Below are 15278 nucleotides of genomic sequence, written 5' to 3'. Positions count from 1 at the left end.
GCATTCTCCCCATTTTTATATTATATCATATGTGTATGTATGATAAACCAGAAATTGTATTGTTTATGTGTTTTTAGGTTTACATTGATTGTCGTATTGTACATGTCCTTTTAAAACTTGCTTTTCATTGTGGTTTAGAGATTTATCTATGTTAATACCTATACATTGATTTCAGCTGCTCTAGGCATTCTACTGCATGACTGTTCCACAGTTGATTAGTTGGGCACATTTAGGTTGTTTCCAGGTTCTCATTATTATATGTAGTGCTGCCTAAACAACCTAGTGCCTGTGTCCGTGGGCATACCTGGCGGAGCGTGTCTCCAGGGCAGAGGTTTTCAAATGGCCGCCTGGGAAGGTTTTTTTAAATGCTGAGATCTGGGTGTTAGATTTGGTTTCAGCTGTGCAGCGCATGTTGAGAATCGGCCACCTGGTGTCTCTACCTAGAAATGGACTGACCACAGTAGAGGGCACGCGCATCCTGAGCTTTATTAGATACTGCCAAATGAGCATACGGGCTTCTCCTCCGCCTGCAAGGTTCAAATTTTTGTTTCTATATATTTTCTCCAATATTTGGTATTATCAATCTTTTAGAAATTTTGTCCATATGAAATCGTTCTTTGCTCATTTTAATGTGCATTTTTCCAATTTCCAGTATGGTTAAGAACATTTTCTTAAGTGTTTTGGGCATTTGGGTTTCCAAATGGGGGGCGGGGGGAGAAGAGAGAAAGAAAAAGAGAGAAAAAGAGAGAGAGATGAGGAGATTCCTGTTTCATTCCCATGCAAAAATAAATGCCAGGTAAAGATGAAAAGTGAAAAGTAAAGTGTTAGATCTTCTAGAAGAACATATAGATGAATATTTGAGTAGGGTTAGAGTTTCTTGAAGACACCTTAAAAAGTATATATCAGAGAAGAAAACATTGTTTATTTGACTACATATGAAACCATATGTTGGAAGACGCCATCAACACAGTGAGAAAACAAGCCACACTCTATCTATAAACCATTGACCCAATGAGGATTAATCTCAAAAACAGTTAAAAAACTCCTGTAGATTAATTTTTTTCTTAGATCCAAAAATCTATTTTGGCTAGATTTAGTAAGGTTGAATTTACATTCATTGATTTTTTTTTAAGTGTTTCTTTTATGAATTCCTACTCAAATATTTTTCAGTAATTTTTATCACTCTTTTTCTTAATACTTGTTCACGCTCTTTACACATTTTGATGGATTTTTTTGGCTGAAAGCAACAGAAATCCTCACTCAAACTGGCTTAACTAATATGTAAAGAAATTTACTTATTTATTTGCTTATTTACTTACTTTTTACTTATTTATTTATTTTTCCTTAATCCCTTCACCTTTTTCACCCGTCCCCAACCCCCTCCCCTCTGACAGCTGTCAGTCTGTCTCTGTACCGAAGAGTCTGTTTCTGTTTTGTTTGTTAGTTTATTTGTTTCACATATAAGTGAAGTCATGTGGTATTTGTCTTCTCTGACTGGCTTATTTCACCTAGCATAATGCTCTCCAGGTCCATCTATGCTATCATAAAGGGTAAGATTTCCTTCTTTTTTTTAGGGCCGAGTAGTATTCCATTCTGTAAATGTACTACAGCTTTTTTATCCACTCATCTATTGATGGACAGTTGGGCAGTAAATCTTGGCTGTTGTAAATAACACTGTAATGAACATGGGGTACATATATTCTTTCAAATTAGTGTTTCGTGTTTCTTCAGATAAATTCCCAGAAGTGGAATTGCTGGGTCAAAAGGCAGTTCCATTTTTAATTCATTGAGGTAGCTCCACACTGCTTTCCATAGTAGCTGTACCAATCTGCATTCCCACCAACAGTGCACAAAGGTTCCCTTTTCTCCATAGCTTCGCCAGCGCTTGTTTATTGATTTATTGATGATAGCCATTCTGACTATTTTGTTGTGATTTTCATTTGCATTTCTCTGATAATTAGTGACATTGAGCATCTGTAGAAAGGAGTTTCTTACTTTACAAAGGTTGAGTCCCAGGTGAGGCACCCAGGGCTCTTCCTTCCATCTCTCTGTCAGGGGCTTCATTTGCAGGGTAGGTTCCTTCACAGTCATATGTTGGCATCGGCAATTCAAAGTCACATCCAGACTCACGACTGCCCAGAGGACAGGAGGCACTACCTGCTACCTCTTCTTAAATAAGAGGAGACCTTTCCCAGAAGTCCCCCGGAGACATCCCTCATTGGCTAGGATGAGTCATATGTTCCTTCCTAAACCAATCACTGGCAAGGAAGAGATTATTATAATTAGTTTAGACTAATCTTTTGAGTAGAATACCATATTTTGCTGTGTATAATGTGCACTTTTTTGCCCAGATTTTTGAGGGAAAAATAAGAATCCATAGTATACATGGGTAATACTAATTCCATGTCTAATAAATGTTTTTAATTCTTTTATTTATGCTTATGCACTGAAAGTGTAACTCTAGAAAGCAATAACGATATCTGTATGTTCAAAAATAAATGCTAAAATTCTTTTATAATACAAAAACTAGTACCTAATATAAAGAAATAAACGATTGAATTTAAAAAGTAAAACAAAAGATTTTTTTCCTGAAAGTTTGGACCAAAAACATGGGTCTACCTTATACACAGCAAAATGCAGTAGCTGTTGAGTCAGTCACCATGACCCTCCATAAATTAATCTTAGTAGCTGTTTGTTACATATAATAAGTATATTTTTCCAGTTTTCTATTTCTTGTAATATAGTTCATGCATAGAGATATCGAATGCCACATATCTCTATTCTACGATGCCTTTGTCATAAGAGGCATTGATATAACAGCCATTCAGAAGAAAAGAGGACCATAGTTCATATTCATTTGAAGGAGTAAATAAACATTCACTACACAGGCAATCCAAGTCGCTTCCTTCAACACCGTAGAGTTTGAGTCTCAGCCTTCTTCACATTTTCCAGTTCTCTTTCGGACATTTGTTGTTGAACAGCATCACAACCACCATTGCTTTTTATAATCCCCACCTCTAATTTTGACCGTTTCAGTCCCTTTAAAATCAACAGCATAATTTCAAAGCATGCAAAAGAATATTGGCAGTTTGTTGTCTGCAGTTCCTATTTGTTTGGTTATACTGCTGGTTTCATTGTTTTTTCTTTACTTGCAAGAAAAAATATTCCTGAAGTTAATCAGCTACTTTAGGTAGTTTTTGACACATAGGTGCCTAAATGCAGGACTCACCCGTCCCTGCTGGCTATCAGTGTTTTATGATCTATTTCAAGAAGTTTGGCTATTTCTTTTCAATTTTTAAATAAGTAAAGCATGGTTATATTCTCATTGTAAAAATGCAAATCGTATAGAAAAATTTAGGGTAAAAAGTGGAACTCCTTCAACACCCTCCTCCTAATTCATAAATTTAGTTTTCTTCCCCAAGGAGATCACTCTGTGTGGTGGGTAGCTTCCAAAATTTTACTTGTGGATTTATGTGCACACAGATGTGTGTATACCAATTACGAGGTTTTTACATTCAGTAAACCATTCTGTTACATGCTCAGTAGCCCTTTTCATATAAGTTTGTTTTGGAGAGCTTCCCGTGTAAATTCCGTAAATGGTGGACATTTAGGTTGTTTCTAATTATTTGCTCTTACAAACAGCGCTATAATTAACATCCTTGTAAATGTCTCTTTGTACATATGGGCAAGCATTTCTTTAGGGTAGCTATCTATGGTTTGGCAATTTCTGCCGCCTTTAATTGCATTGCCTGGTATCTGGCAGACGATCTTCCGCATGTACAATAACTTTTCATGCCTGTGCTCCATTATAGTGTAAGTTTTAAAAAGAAGTTCTAAGCGACAATTAGGAATCTAAGTTTAAGTTCAAATTCTGTGTGGATTGCTGTGCAACTGAAGTGACACTTGAATAAACATCTATACACATGACTAAGTTCATCCATGCACAAGCAGTTATGGGCAGCAGGTAAGCCCCCCCTCCCCCAAGCACCCATTGTAAGGCACATCATGATTTTGAAAACAGTAAAATATGAGAAAATGCATCTTAGAATAGAGGAGTTATGGTTTTATTTTCCCTAAAGAAGTTGCCTGCTGCTTCACCCCCATATGCAAAGGTCCTTTCCCTGCAAGCCCATACAATTGCTTTACCATTAACTCATTTCCTCCATAGGTGGGTGTGTCTCTAGGCTAAATCTCTGTGTCTGTATTAGTTCCGGGAGCAAGCTCTCCTTAGTCTTAATTTTCAGAACTTTCTTGCACATTTGTTTTCTGTCTACTGCAGGGAACTTTTTTACACAGGACACTTCACTAGCTGTTCACAGCTGGCACGATTTTGCATCACGATGGTTCCGATGTGAGAATATCAGCAGCAGTCAAGACCATATTTTCCTCGGGACCTGACTGAGCGTGCCGTCAGCACGAAGCAATCTCGCTCATCCCATGATGAGTCCCAGCATCACTGCTCCCACATCAGTTATGCCTGAGTCCTGAATGGTGTCAATCCAAGTTGAAAATGTGCCAGCTTTCTTAACATTATCCCTAACAGACTGCTTAATTAACATGCTGATACTGTCAATAGTAGATCTTGCTGGTGTGCTAGAAAGGAGACTTGTGTGGCCCATGGTTGGCGTATCGCTCTCTCTCTCTCTCTTCCTCTTTTCCCCCCAGCCCCCGCCCCTTGCTTGACCTCTTAGTGTCCGTAGCTCAGGAACTGGACTTGCCAGGAATGAGATGGGAGGGACCAGCGAGGACTTCAGTGGAATATGGCAGAAATCAACGTTCTGGATGAAATCATGGAAACGAAATAACTGAAACAGACCAGCCACCTCGCTACTCAGACGCAGGGCTGGCAAGCAACACGTGCATACAGCAGGTGCCCCGTAAATGGACAACCAGTATACACAGTCACCAGAAGAGGTTACAGGACATGTGCCATTTGCGTAGGCAGTAAGAATGAGGGTGTTCCAAGGGAGGAACCTGGGGGGTTGCCATCATTTTGAGGTGGCTTTTAGGGTTTTCTTTCTTTTTTTTCCATCCAGGCACTTTAGATGAGAGGGCAGCTTTGTCATTCCAAAAAGCGTCATTCCTGGAGGGGCTGTCTGAATGGAGGGAGGCTGGGTTTTCATTTCCTTTCATACTTGATCTTTCATATCAAGTCATTTTTGTATTTGAGCCATAGTCCTGCTCTGTCCTGGTGTGGCTACATTGCATATTTGAAAATTGTGGAGAGCAAGAAAGATGCTACCGTGAACCTAGGGCTGGTCGACCATCACTTCCAAATCCACGATTTTTTCTCTTTGTCTGTCTGTCTGTCTCTTACATACTCACATGTGCACGCACACAATTGGGGCTACAGATGTCTCAGCTGTTCCTGGCTCCCCTCGACCTGGCGTGCGCACTGGTTCAGAGGCTGTGAGCCCAGAGATCCCATGGAGATGCTTCATGCAGCTCCTCCTTTTACACCCAGAAGTGGGGGAGGGAGCCGAGTTTGCAGAGTGAGCTGGCGGCTCCTGACTTGAAGCAGATGCTGGTGCCCAGGCCCACATTCCTGTGGCCTGTCTGTCCTAGAGTGATGATGGTGGCATAGCGGTGGTGGAGGCTGCCCTTGGAGGGCAGAGACTGATGCCTTTCAGGGCAGAAATCCCCGATGTCCTCTCCAGTGGGTTTGTTGGGTCTCCTGGGAACTGCTGGCCGGGCAGCCCAGGGGGTAAAGGATGTAGAGCATTCCTGCAGCCACTGAAGGGCATGTCGCTAACACATAGGCCTCGTGCCCTTCTTCCCAAGGCCACTGTGGGGGCCCTCTATGGTCCTGAGCGCTGAGTGAGGTGGGGGGTGCTGGGGCAAGAGCTCGCTTCTGAGGGTGAGGAGGGGGAGATTCGGTGCCAGGATTAGACCCCAAGCCCAGCTGGCCCGAAACTGGGGCTCCCAACCTCTCTTCCTTGACCTCAGATTCACTTTCCTAATTCTGTCGGTCTCCAGTTGCGTGAAACACGGGGTTTGTCAACATCAGCACCACGGACATGTGAGCTGGATCGTTCTCTGTTATGGGGCCTGTCCTGTGCATTGTAGGATGTTTAACAGCGTCTCTGGTCTCTGCACTAGATATCTATAGCAACCCCCACACCAGATCATGATAATCAAACATGTCTCCAAACGTTGCCAGATGTCTCACAAAATCACCCCTGGTTGAGAGCCACGGTGTAAGACGGGTGTGCCGCCTGCCGAGTGGCCAGGAGTGGCCTGGTGCAGAGGGGCCTGCCCATGGTTACCACTGCGGCTGAGTGTCTGGTGGAAACATGAGAACTACTCAAAGATGGCATATGTGCTGTAAATACATTTAAGAACTGTATTTGGCCTCCTGCTTTTCTCTCCAGAGACTGCAGAGCCTCTCGGTCTTCCCCTCTGTTTATTCCACCTCCCTACTTTATTGAAAAAAGAGGCTGAGGCTCAGAGACCCCCAGGGTCTCAAGTCACCCCTCACCTGCAGAACCCTGTCCCCCAGCTGCGAGCGCCCTGGACCCCTCCGCTCCCCAGCATTGGCGCAGGCACTAGGAGCATCTGCGGTCCTCCTCCCACTCCACCTGCCCACTAGGCCCTGCCGCCCTCCAGCTCCCCAAACCCTGGTGCCCCCCCCCACTGGAGGGAGTGGGGAAGCAGCAGGTGTTGATGCTAATCAGCGTTCACAGCCCAGAACTGCAGTCGCTCCCAGGCTCACACACTCCCCAAAATTAAACACTCATTATACAAAATTAATTGACATTAATTAGCAAAAATTAAAACTTTAAACACAGCAAGGCGCTTGGTGGGGAGGAGTGAAGCAGGCGGGCTCCACATTTGTCACCCCCTACTCCCCACCCACCCACCATCCCCAAGTCCCCCCACTTCCATCCTGGAGCAGGGTTGGGCGAGTTCAGGCGAGGTCAGTGCACACACCCAGCCTAGGGCCCAGGCCCAGCCAGGTGCGTCCCAGTTGAGAGGAGCCGGAAGAGGTTCCTATGCTAGTCACCAGCTGATGGGCGGCCCCCAAACTCTGACACCCAGCGCTTTAACTAAGGAGCCAGGAACCCTTCCCTCAGCCCGAGTCCCCACGATCTCAGCTGAGATGAGTGGGCATGGCCAAAGGAAGAAACCCACCACGCAAAGCAACAATGTGGAAGATATTCCTGCGGTTTTGCCTGACCCCCATCCCCTCTTCCCTGTCTCCTGGGTATCCAAAGGGTCAGGGTCCTTGGCCCCTCAGCTGTGCCTCACTTTGCTTTGTGACCTCAGATAAATCACCCACCCCCCATACACACGCATCCTGAGCCTCAATTTTCCATCCATATGATGAGGGGGCGGTGCTGGGTGAGCACTGAGGTTTGTGCCTGCTCTGGCACCTGCTGTCAGGGAAGCAAATCTCTGGGAACTTGATTCACTCTGAGGAGCAAGGGGCTGAATGTGGGGGACTGGCCTTTCAAGAGGATGCCCAGAAAGGCCGCCCAGGAGACTGGGTTGCTGACAGTGGAGCATCAGGCCCCAGTGGGGGCTGTGTCTTCAGGCCAGAGAGCCTCCCCAGAAGGGCATCCATTCGGCCTGCCTGCAGCAGCCAGCCTCCTTGATAAGTGATCGCTCTCTAAGCCCTGAACCATTCGTTTCCTATTGCTCCCTAACACTGGTTATTTTCCACCTTTGCTCCCCAGGTTCCCACAGGCCCCCAAATCCCTCACCAGGCAGAAAGGCACCATACCCACTGCGTCTGAACAGAAACTGGGCATCTATTCAGAACTCTGTTGCTTGGGTTAGGGAGGCCTGGATGAGGGTGGAGCCCAGTGTCTCCCCCAGGTGGAATGCCACCCTCCACCCTCACTCCTGCTCCCTGCTCCCCTCTCTCTCTCCAGCCAGCGCCAATATCTGTAACGTGGTCCTGATGCGGTACGGGGAGCTGGAAGAAGGGATCGATGTCCTGGATGGTGATGGCAACCTCGTGGGCTCCTCCAAGATTGCAGCCAGACATGTGGGTCCTCCCAGGGCGCGTGGGGCTCGGGGAGGCAGCAGCAGGGAGGCTGTAATTTTGTCTTAATTCCAGTATGTTTGTACATCTCCCTGTGCTTTTCAGCCTTCTTCCTAATAGTGATTAGTGGCTCTCCCTGCTCTGGCTTCCAAGTGCCGGGACAGGAGTTCAGCTGTGAGGTCGTGTAGCATTTCCTTCTGCTCTAGGCCCTGTGTCCCCTCTGTGAGATCCTCCCACGGGGGCCTCAAGCCTTGTCCCTGTCAGCGAGGCCTTCGCCATTAGCTTCCCATGTGGGAAGACCCCTCTCTCATCTCAGTCCTCCCCGCCAGTGTCTCAGGGAAAGTGAGTGCCCAGCCGAGGCTCTTAAGGGTCAGGGGCTTGGGTTGCCAATGCCGACGCTGTGTCCTCTGCTTCCTGCACACTGGCTCGGGCCCGTCATTCCCACACCTGTCAGGGAGACTGGAGGGACCCTCTCCCGGGCTTTTCTGAGGCTGATTATGAAAGACCCAAATTCCTGGGAGAAAATTTCTGTCCTGAGCTCGTCGTCAGAAGGGATTTGGCCTCAATTTCCTATGCGATACAACCTCCTATCCAAGCCTATGCTCTTTCTTGACTTGCTGTGAGGAAGACCGATGACGTCAGCTCCTCCTTTTGGTCCAAATGGCAGGGCAGCCGAAGCTCTTTGGCAGCCCTGGGTGTTCCTTAGCCTGGCTCTGGCAGTCCCTGGCTGTCTAGGGGAAGACCTAGGGATCTGGGGCTACGAGTCATTCCTGGAGGGCTGGGAGCCAGTGGGGTTAAACAAACTCCCCACAACGACCATTAGAGCGCACACATGCTACTGAGCTGTGCCCTGACTGCGCTCCCCTGCCCAGGAATCCTAAGTGTCCCCAGAGCAAGGCCCCAGGCAGACCCCTTCAGAGACTGAGCCGAAACAGCAGAAACATCTCCCCCTTACAAACCTAGCCTTTGGTCGCTAAGAAAGGCTCATTCCAGAGCCTGGAGATGCAAGGTCTTTAGAATCTTTGTCTTTAAGGGATGTCAAAAAAAAAAGTAAATCCTGGAATCTCTGTCTTCCCTCAGCACCAGAGGCTCCCTGGGCTCAGCCGGCCCAGCTGTTTGTTCTGGTCCTTCCTTTGCCTGCTTTGTTTATAGAGATTCTCGAGTTCTCCCCACGCCTTCTCCCAAACCCCTGCACCCTCCACGCACCTGAGGCACCTCCTTGGGCACAGGCCCCTTCCAGGGGCCAATTCTGTGTTGCCACCCTCCCTCCCCCTGCGTGGCAGGCGATGGGGATCTGCTCTTCAAATGTGTGTGGTGAGAAGACGGGGGTGACTTTTCTCTGTTGTTTGGAATATGGCTTCATGAGCAATTCCATGAATTATTCCACTCAGCCAGATGTGCTTAGCAGTGATAGGCATGCATGGGGTCTCTGGGGTGGGATGTGCTGCCAGGCGGCTGTCCCCCAACCTGGGAGCCCCGCTCACCACAGCCTCTGCTCACCCCTCAGGCCCTGCTGGAGACCGCGCTGACACGAGTGGTCCTCCCCATGCCCATCCTGGTGCTCCCTCCAATCGTCATGTCTGTGCTGGAGAAGTGAGTTGGGGGTGCAGGACTGGGGGGGCCACCACTGGGGCGGAGGGTGGAGGGATGGGGGGCAGCTGGCAGCCTGCCGGGTGTGTTCAGCCTCTCCCAGGCAGTGTGACTAGAATCGAACTTATGAGTTATACTGGGCAGAACCCTGTGCAGGGGAGCGGGGTCGGGGAGGTCCGTGTGTGCGTGTGTGCATCACTGTGTGTGCGTGCGCATGCCCTGCTGGTGCACAGTGCAGGACCAGCTGTGACGAGCCTGAGGGCTGCGGTAAGGAGACTAAATTTGGAGCCAGCACCAGCCTTTCAGGCATCTACCATGAGGCAAGTCACTGCCTCACGGAGCCTCAATTTCTCCATTTATAAACCACGAATAGTACCAACCTCCCTACCTCCCTCAGAGGAACATTCTGAGGACACATACTTGTCATGACGGTAAAGAAATAAGGGAACACAATAATAAAAACAATGATAAAGTGACTCAATTAATGAGTGTGAAATTGAGTCGTGAAGACTAAAATGCTCCTAGAAGGAGAAACTTAGCAGGGAGGGGGGCCAGAGCCCGCCTTCATCTAGTTTGGGCAGGCCCTGAGGATTAGGGCAAATCCTGGAGGGAGGGAGAGGGGAGGGCCTGGGTGGGGGCAGCAAGGTGCATAAAAGCCCGAAGGTGCAGGTAAAAATGCGGAGGTGACTGCTGTCTCCCTCCTGGGGGCCCGGCCTGGGAGAGGAGTCGCTTAAGGCACTTTTGGGCTTAGGGGCATGTAGGGTAAGGACAGAGTTGGGGGCACTCCATCGGCGGTTCTGGAGCAGGGTGTTCCCAGTTCAGATACCTTCTTATTCTCACAGTACAAATTATGATAACAGCTAATATTTATTAAGCACAAGACTACATCCCAGTCCTCTCTCAGCCAGGCCTCTGCCCAAATTCTATCTCAGAGAGGCCCTCCCTGACCGCCCTGTGGAGGCAACAGGCACCCCCTCCCCTCCCACTGCCTTATTTGTATTCACAGTACTTAGTGATATCTGAGATTCTCTATCTAGTTGTTTATTATCTGTCTGCTCCACTATAATGTATGTAATCTCCATGAAGGCAAGTAAATTCCTTTTATTTAGTGCCCTGCAAAGCATTGAGCGCAGTTCCTAGCACATAGTAGATGCTTAGTGTTTTGTTGAATGAATGAATGAAATGAATCAGTTACCCTTCCCAACAGTGCCATGAGGTAAATATGCTGTCTGATTGTACAGATGAAGAAAGAAAAGCAAAGTGTTTATCATCTGCTTACAGCCCTGTACTCGGTAATGACAGAGCTGGGAGCGGCCCAGGAATATGGCTGCAAAGCTGTGCTCCTCCTCCCACACTGGCTGCCTCTTGGGTCTTCAGATCACATCACCCAACCAGCGTGTCTTTGGGTCCTGCCCTGCATGGGACTGGGGAAGAGTGGAGTTTTGAGCCTGACCTCAGAAAGCCTGTATTATGATAAGGGCGATGGGTGTGACGCAGACACAGGTCAGCTGCAGGTGGGGAGAGGCGGTGCGCGCCCAGGACCAAGGTGACCCTGCGGGGAGAGAGCACTATGGGCCCAGCAGCAAGGAGGGCTGGTCCGGAGGAGAGGGGCTGCAGCTGACTCTGAGAGCAAACGAGGATTTTGGCAGGAGGGTGGGCTTCCTGGGCATGATGTGCGCCTGTTGCCTAGACATCGAGGAGTCCAGTCTGACAGCAGCCAAGTGTGCTCATTGGGGCTAGCGGATGAGGGGCCTGCTGTCCAGCAGAGGAGGTGATCCCTCTCTGTCCCTAAAAGAGGGAGGAGGTGGGGGGGGGTACCTGAACAGGGGCATGGTGTGTTGAGCACTGTGATATAAAAAATTAGCCTCATATGGAAGTTACAAAACTAAACAGATCCTGGGAGCATAATTGCTTTTGTGCCCTGGACGCTTGTATACGTAGCTGTCTTGTGAAATGTGGCTGTCCCCAAATAAGAGCCACTGCAAGAACATGCAAAGGACATTGCGGGACAAATGAGGAAGGCAGGGCTTCTGTCATCTAGGCAGCTGAATCCCGAGCCTGGAGTTCACTGAGGGGAAGCGTGGTCTGTGATGCCTACCCGGTTGGCATGTGAGTGGGGTTTGCAGAGAGTGGAGCTCCCGTTTTTTAAACTCTGCTTTGAGAGGCACGGAGGTGGGGTGGGATGGTTCTAGTTCTGAACCTCCCTGGCCTGGGATCTGCCCAGAGTCTGGCTGCCACGAGTCTGGCTCACTCAAGTCCAGAGAAGTCTCTTGGGCATGTAGAGACGGGTTGGCTTTGTACTTGCTTGGTCCTTCCCTGAAGCCTCTTGAGGGTCCCTGGGAAGGAGAAAGAGTCCAGCCTGGTCCCCCTAGGAACATCAAAATGCAAAAGACCCAGTCTGTACCCTCAAATACTTACTCATTCACATGGGGGACTGCGAGACTGGGTGGTAAGAGGGCCAGTGTAGCAGCACTAGCTGAGACTCCTGGTAGGAAAACGAAATCTGGCTTCTTGCTCCACCACTTTTGGGCCAGGCTGATCCAAGAGACTCCCCCAGCCTCAGTTTCCCACCTGAAAAGGGACGACTCTGCCCTGCTTCTCCACTTTGTTCCTTCCAGCTTTGCATCCAGCAGGCCCTTGGCTCTTTGCAGGGGCCTCACTGAGCACCCCATAGCCTTTCCATGCAGGGGTGCTAGTGGGAGGGGCCTCTGCCCAGGAAGCTGGTGAGGAGGCAGCCCCCACCCTCAGGAGCCCCGGTTGGGTGGGTTGGGTGAGGGAGTCAGGACAGCCAGGGAAAAAAGACAAAAGAACACTTACAAAGCATCCTACTTGCAAATTAATGGAGCGCAAACTCAAACTGCTCCAAGTGCTGAGGGAATGCACAGCGGTGGGGAGACAAGCTGTTGTGTGTGGGGCTGCGACCCAGCTTGCTACGCCTCTGGCCTCAGTTTATCTCTGCGAGGGGCCCACGGAGATGATGCCTCTGGGTTTCCTGCTAGGATAGGAGCGATGGGTGCCAGGCATGTTCAGGTGTTGCTCTCTCTGAGACCGCAAGAAGTGTCTGAGGTTAGAAGCAGAGGAGCCTCGGCTTCCAGCTCAGCCCAGAGCGTGGGCCTCCCTCTGTGGGGGCGCCCACTCCCCCCAACACACAGCCTCTCTCGCCCTGCACAGCTTCACTGTGTTGAAGAGGAAGCTAGTTTTAAACCCCAGGCTGGGAGATCAGCCTCTCTGCCCATAACCTCCCCAACTCAAAGGGAAATGCAGCAGCTCTCTGCCCCCAGCCCTGCATCTCTGGCCCTGGGGTTCACCATCCTCCCCACCCCCCAGCCTGGGGTTCAGACCATACCCTCCACTGTGGTTCTGGAGGCCACTCCTGCCTCCCTCATTCCTTGGGATCCGGGTCTTCCTTTCTCCCAGTCATTTGCACATCTCTCCATCTGCATATTTTAACTCCCCCAGCTGCCTCTCCAGTCCCTCTCTGCTGTCTCCCTCCCCTCCCCTCCCCCTGTCCTGCTGTGTTCGCTCTCCTGCTGCTCTGGGCTGGGACTTGGAGGCCCCTGTTTGGCTGCCGTCTCAGGCCTGCCTCCTCCCTGAAGGCCTGGGATTTCATGGATCCCCTTCCCCGTGGGGACTTCCACCAGCCGCCCCTAAGAGAGAAGCCAAGGTCACAGCCCCCCCATGGAAGGGATCTGTCTGGTGTCACTGCCAGGAGTTGCCAAAAACTGAGTTAATGGCCTGCCCCTCACCTGCCAGCTTCTTCCTCCCTGTCACCTTCCTTGCCATTGGAGCTTTGTTTCCAGGGACTTCACACCTTCCTGTCTCATTCCCCCTGCTCTAATCCCCACCAGGGACTGAGGTCCTGTTCACTGCCACTGGGACAGGAGGGGAAGCCCTTCCTTCCAAAGCCTCTTGAGAACAAGGCCCAGGCCCTGTGTGTAAGAGTGAGCCCTGTGTCCCACCTCCTTGCCCTGCTAGAGAAATTGATCCTCATTATAAAGGTCTCAGGGTCCATCTCAGCCTTTTTCCTGGCCCCTCCATGACTCGTGGGGAAGCCCAGGAGGCCTTGGGCCAAGCCCGTGGCTGGTGTGAGGCTTGCCTGGAGGAGCAGGAGAGGATGGGGCCCCTGGGCCGAGGTTGAGGGGATGGTCAGAGGGGCTTAAGCTTGTTAGACACCTTTGTCCTGCAGCTCTTGATGGTGTGGGCACTCCCTTCTCCAACAACTCAACTCAGGCTTAAGCCAGCAGCTGGACAGATGTTGGGGTCTGGGTCGGTGGGAAGGGCTGGAGGACAGCCCAGCCACCGGGATCTTCCCTCTTTCTGCACATAATAAGGGCAATAACAATGCACAGTTACTGAGCACTTACTATATCCAGGCCTTTTACTTGCACAGAATTTATAATTGGATCATATTGGTACCTTAGCAGGAACACCTGAGCCAGGGTTTCTCCGAAGTGTGGTTTTAGACTCCTGAGGGGTTGTTTGAAATGCAGGTTCCCGAGTGTTGTCCCCACTGAATCAGGATCTCTTGAAAAGGGGGCCCTTGGGAGTCTCCATTTTTAACCAGCTGCCTAAACACTAAGTCGGAGAACTGCTGCTCCTTAATGGCTATCTGCTCAAGGTCTGGTGCCCCGGGATTCTTGTCCCAGGACGTGGTGACAGTGTGGGGTTTGCTGCCCTCACCGCGCCGAGGCCCTGTCCCAGGAAGGCCTCTCACCTGCTTGTGGCCGCAGGCAGCCCTGCTCCAGTGGGGCCTGGGCGAGAGACCCGATTATACCCGCTTCTTACCAGAAGCCAGTCCTAGTCCCAGGGAAGCTGACACGGTGATCGAGGTCAGATTTAGCGCTCACCCAATGTCCCCTTGCAAATTGTCCAGTCATCCATCCTGCTGGCACATTCCGCCCTAGACCTCCCCAAGTACGATGCCCGGTGGTCGTCACTAAAGGTCCTGCTGGATTATACAGAAGCCTAAGGCTTGAATGGACAGCACAGTGAAGGCGTGTCTGCCGGCTGGCTTGGCCCCCACTCTGTCTGGTGAGCCCTCTTTGTCTCGGAGCTGGGGTCCCAGGGCCCGGAGGGAGCTTTTCAGTACCGTCTCCTGCCCAGGAATCCCATCTCAAAAGCTTGTCATGGAGAGTGGGTGCCAGCTGTGACATGCTGTGACAAAGGTGGCAAAGGGCCCTGAAGGCAGGAACCAGGAGCAGCACAGAGCTGCAGCCCTCACAGGAAGTCAGCAGTCCAGGCAGCAGCCCTGCTGGCCACCTGCGGGCTTGGCCTTGGGCAAGTCACTGCCCCTCTGTGTGGCTCTTGGATGGAAGCTGATGAAGTAGTCAACGGGGAATGTTCTCTTCCCCCCTGCAGAAGAGGGTCATCCCCTCCCGGTTGTGTGCATGTGTATTCATATGTATGCACATATGTGTGTGCATGTGTGTGCACATGCATGCATGTGTGTGTGTGGTTTGTTTCCTCCCTTGGACTTGGCACCTACTCTGGTTGGTTTGCTATTTCATCATGTCCTACCTTCAAAGGTGAACTTACTCTCCTGTGTGTCCCCAGGAACAGGGGCTGACAGCCTCCACTTTTGTCTCCCAAACATGTGGCCTTTTATGCACAGGGAGGGACCCATGGTGGGGTATGGGAGGGACCCCCACAAGTGCTCGTTATGATTTATGGCTGAGAGTTCGTCCAGCAATGTCCTTCGCGG

General features: G+C 50.1%; 1 protein-coding gene across 2 annotated transcripts in view; it reads left to right on the top strand.

The window, feature by feature from the left end:
- SFXN5 (sideroflexin 5) overlaps nt 1–15278 on the top strand; it is a 102842-nt gene that overhangs the window by 68879 nt on the left and 18685 nt on the right. The window contains exons 11-12 of one of the 2 annotated variants that reach the window (XM_054586858.1): nt 7875–7990; nt 9495–9580. In XM_054586858.1, coding sequence (XP_054442833.1) covers nt 7875–7990; nt 9495–9580 — 202 coding nt within the window. The remainder of the gene's footprint in view (nt 1–7874; nt 7991–9494; nt 9581–15278) is intronic. The other variant, XM_054586859.1, reaches the window with a different exon arrangement.

This window comes from Pteronotus mesoamericanus, unplaced genomic scaffold, assembly GCF_021234165.1.
Source record: "Pteronotus mesoamericanus isolate MK-2021 breed Mesoamerican mustached bat unplaced genomic scaffold, CSHL_Meso_final contig_98, whole genome shotgun sequence".
Classification (NCBI taxonomy): Eukaryota; Metazoa; Chordata; class Mammalia; order Chiroptera; family Mormoopidae; genus Pteronotus; species Pteronotus mesoamericanus.
The sequence above is the reverse complement of the archived record's forward strand: the minus strand, read 5'-3'. Positions and strand labels throughout refer to the sequence as shown.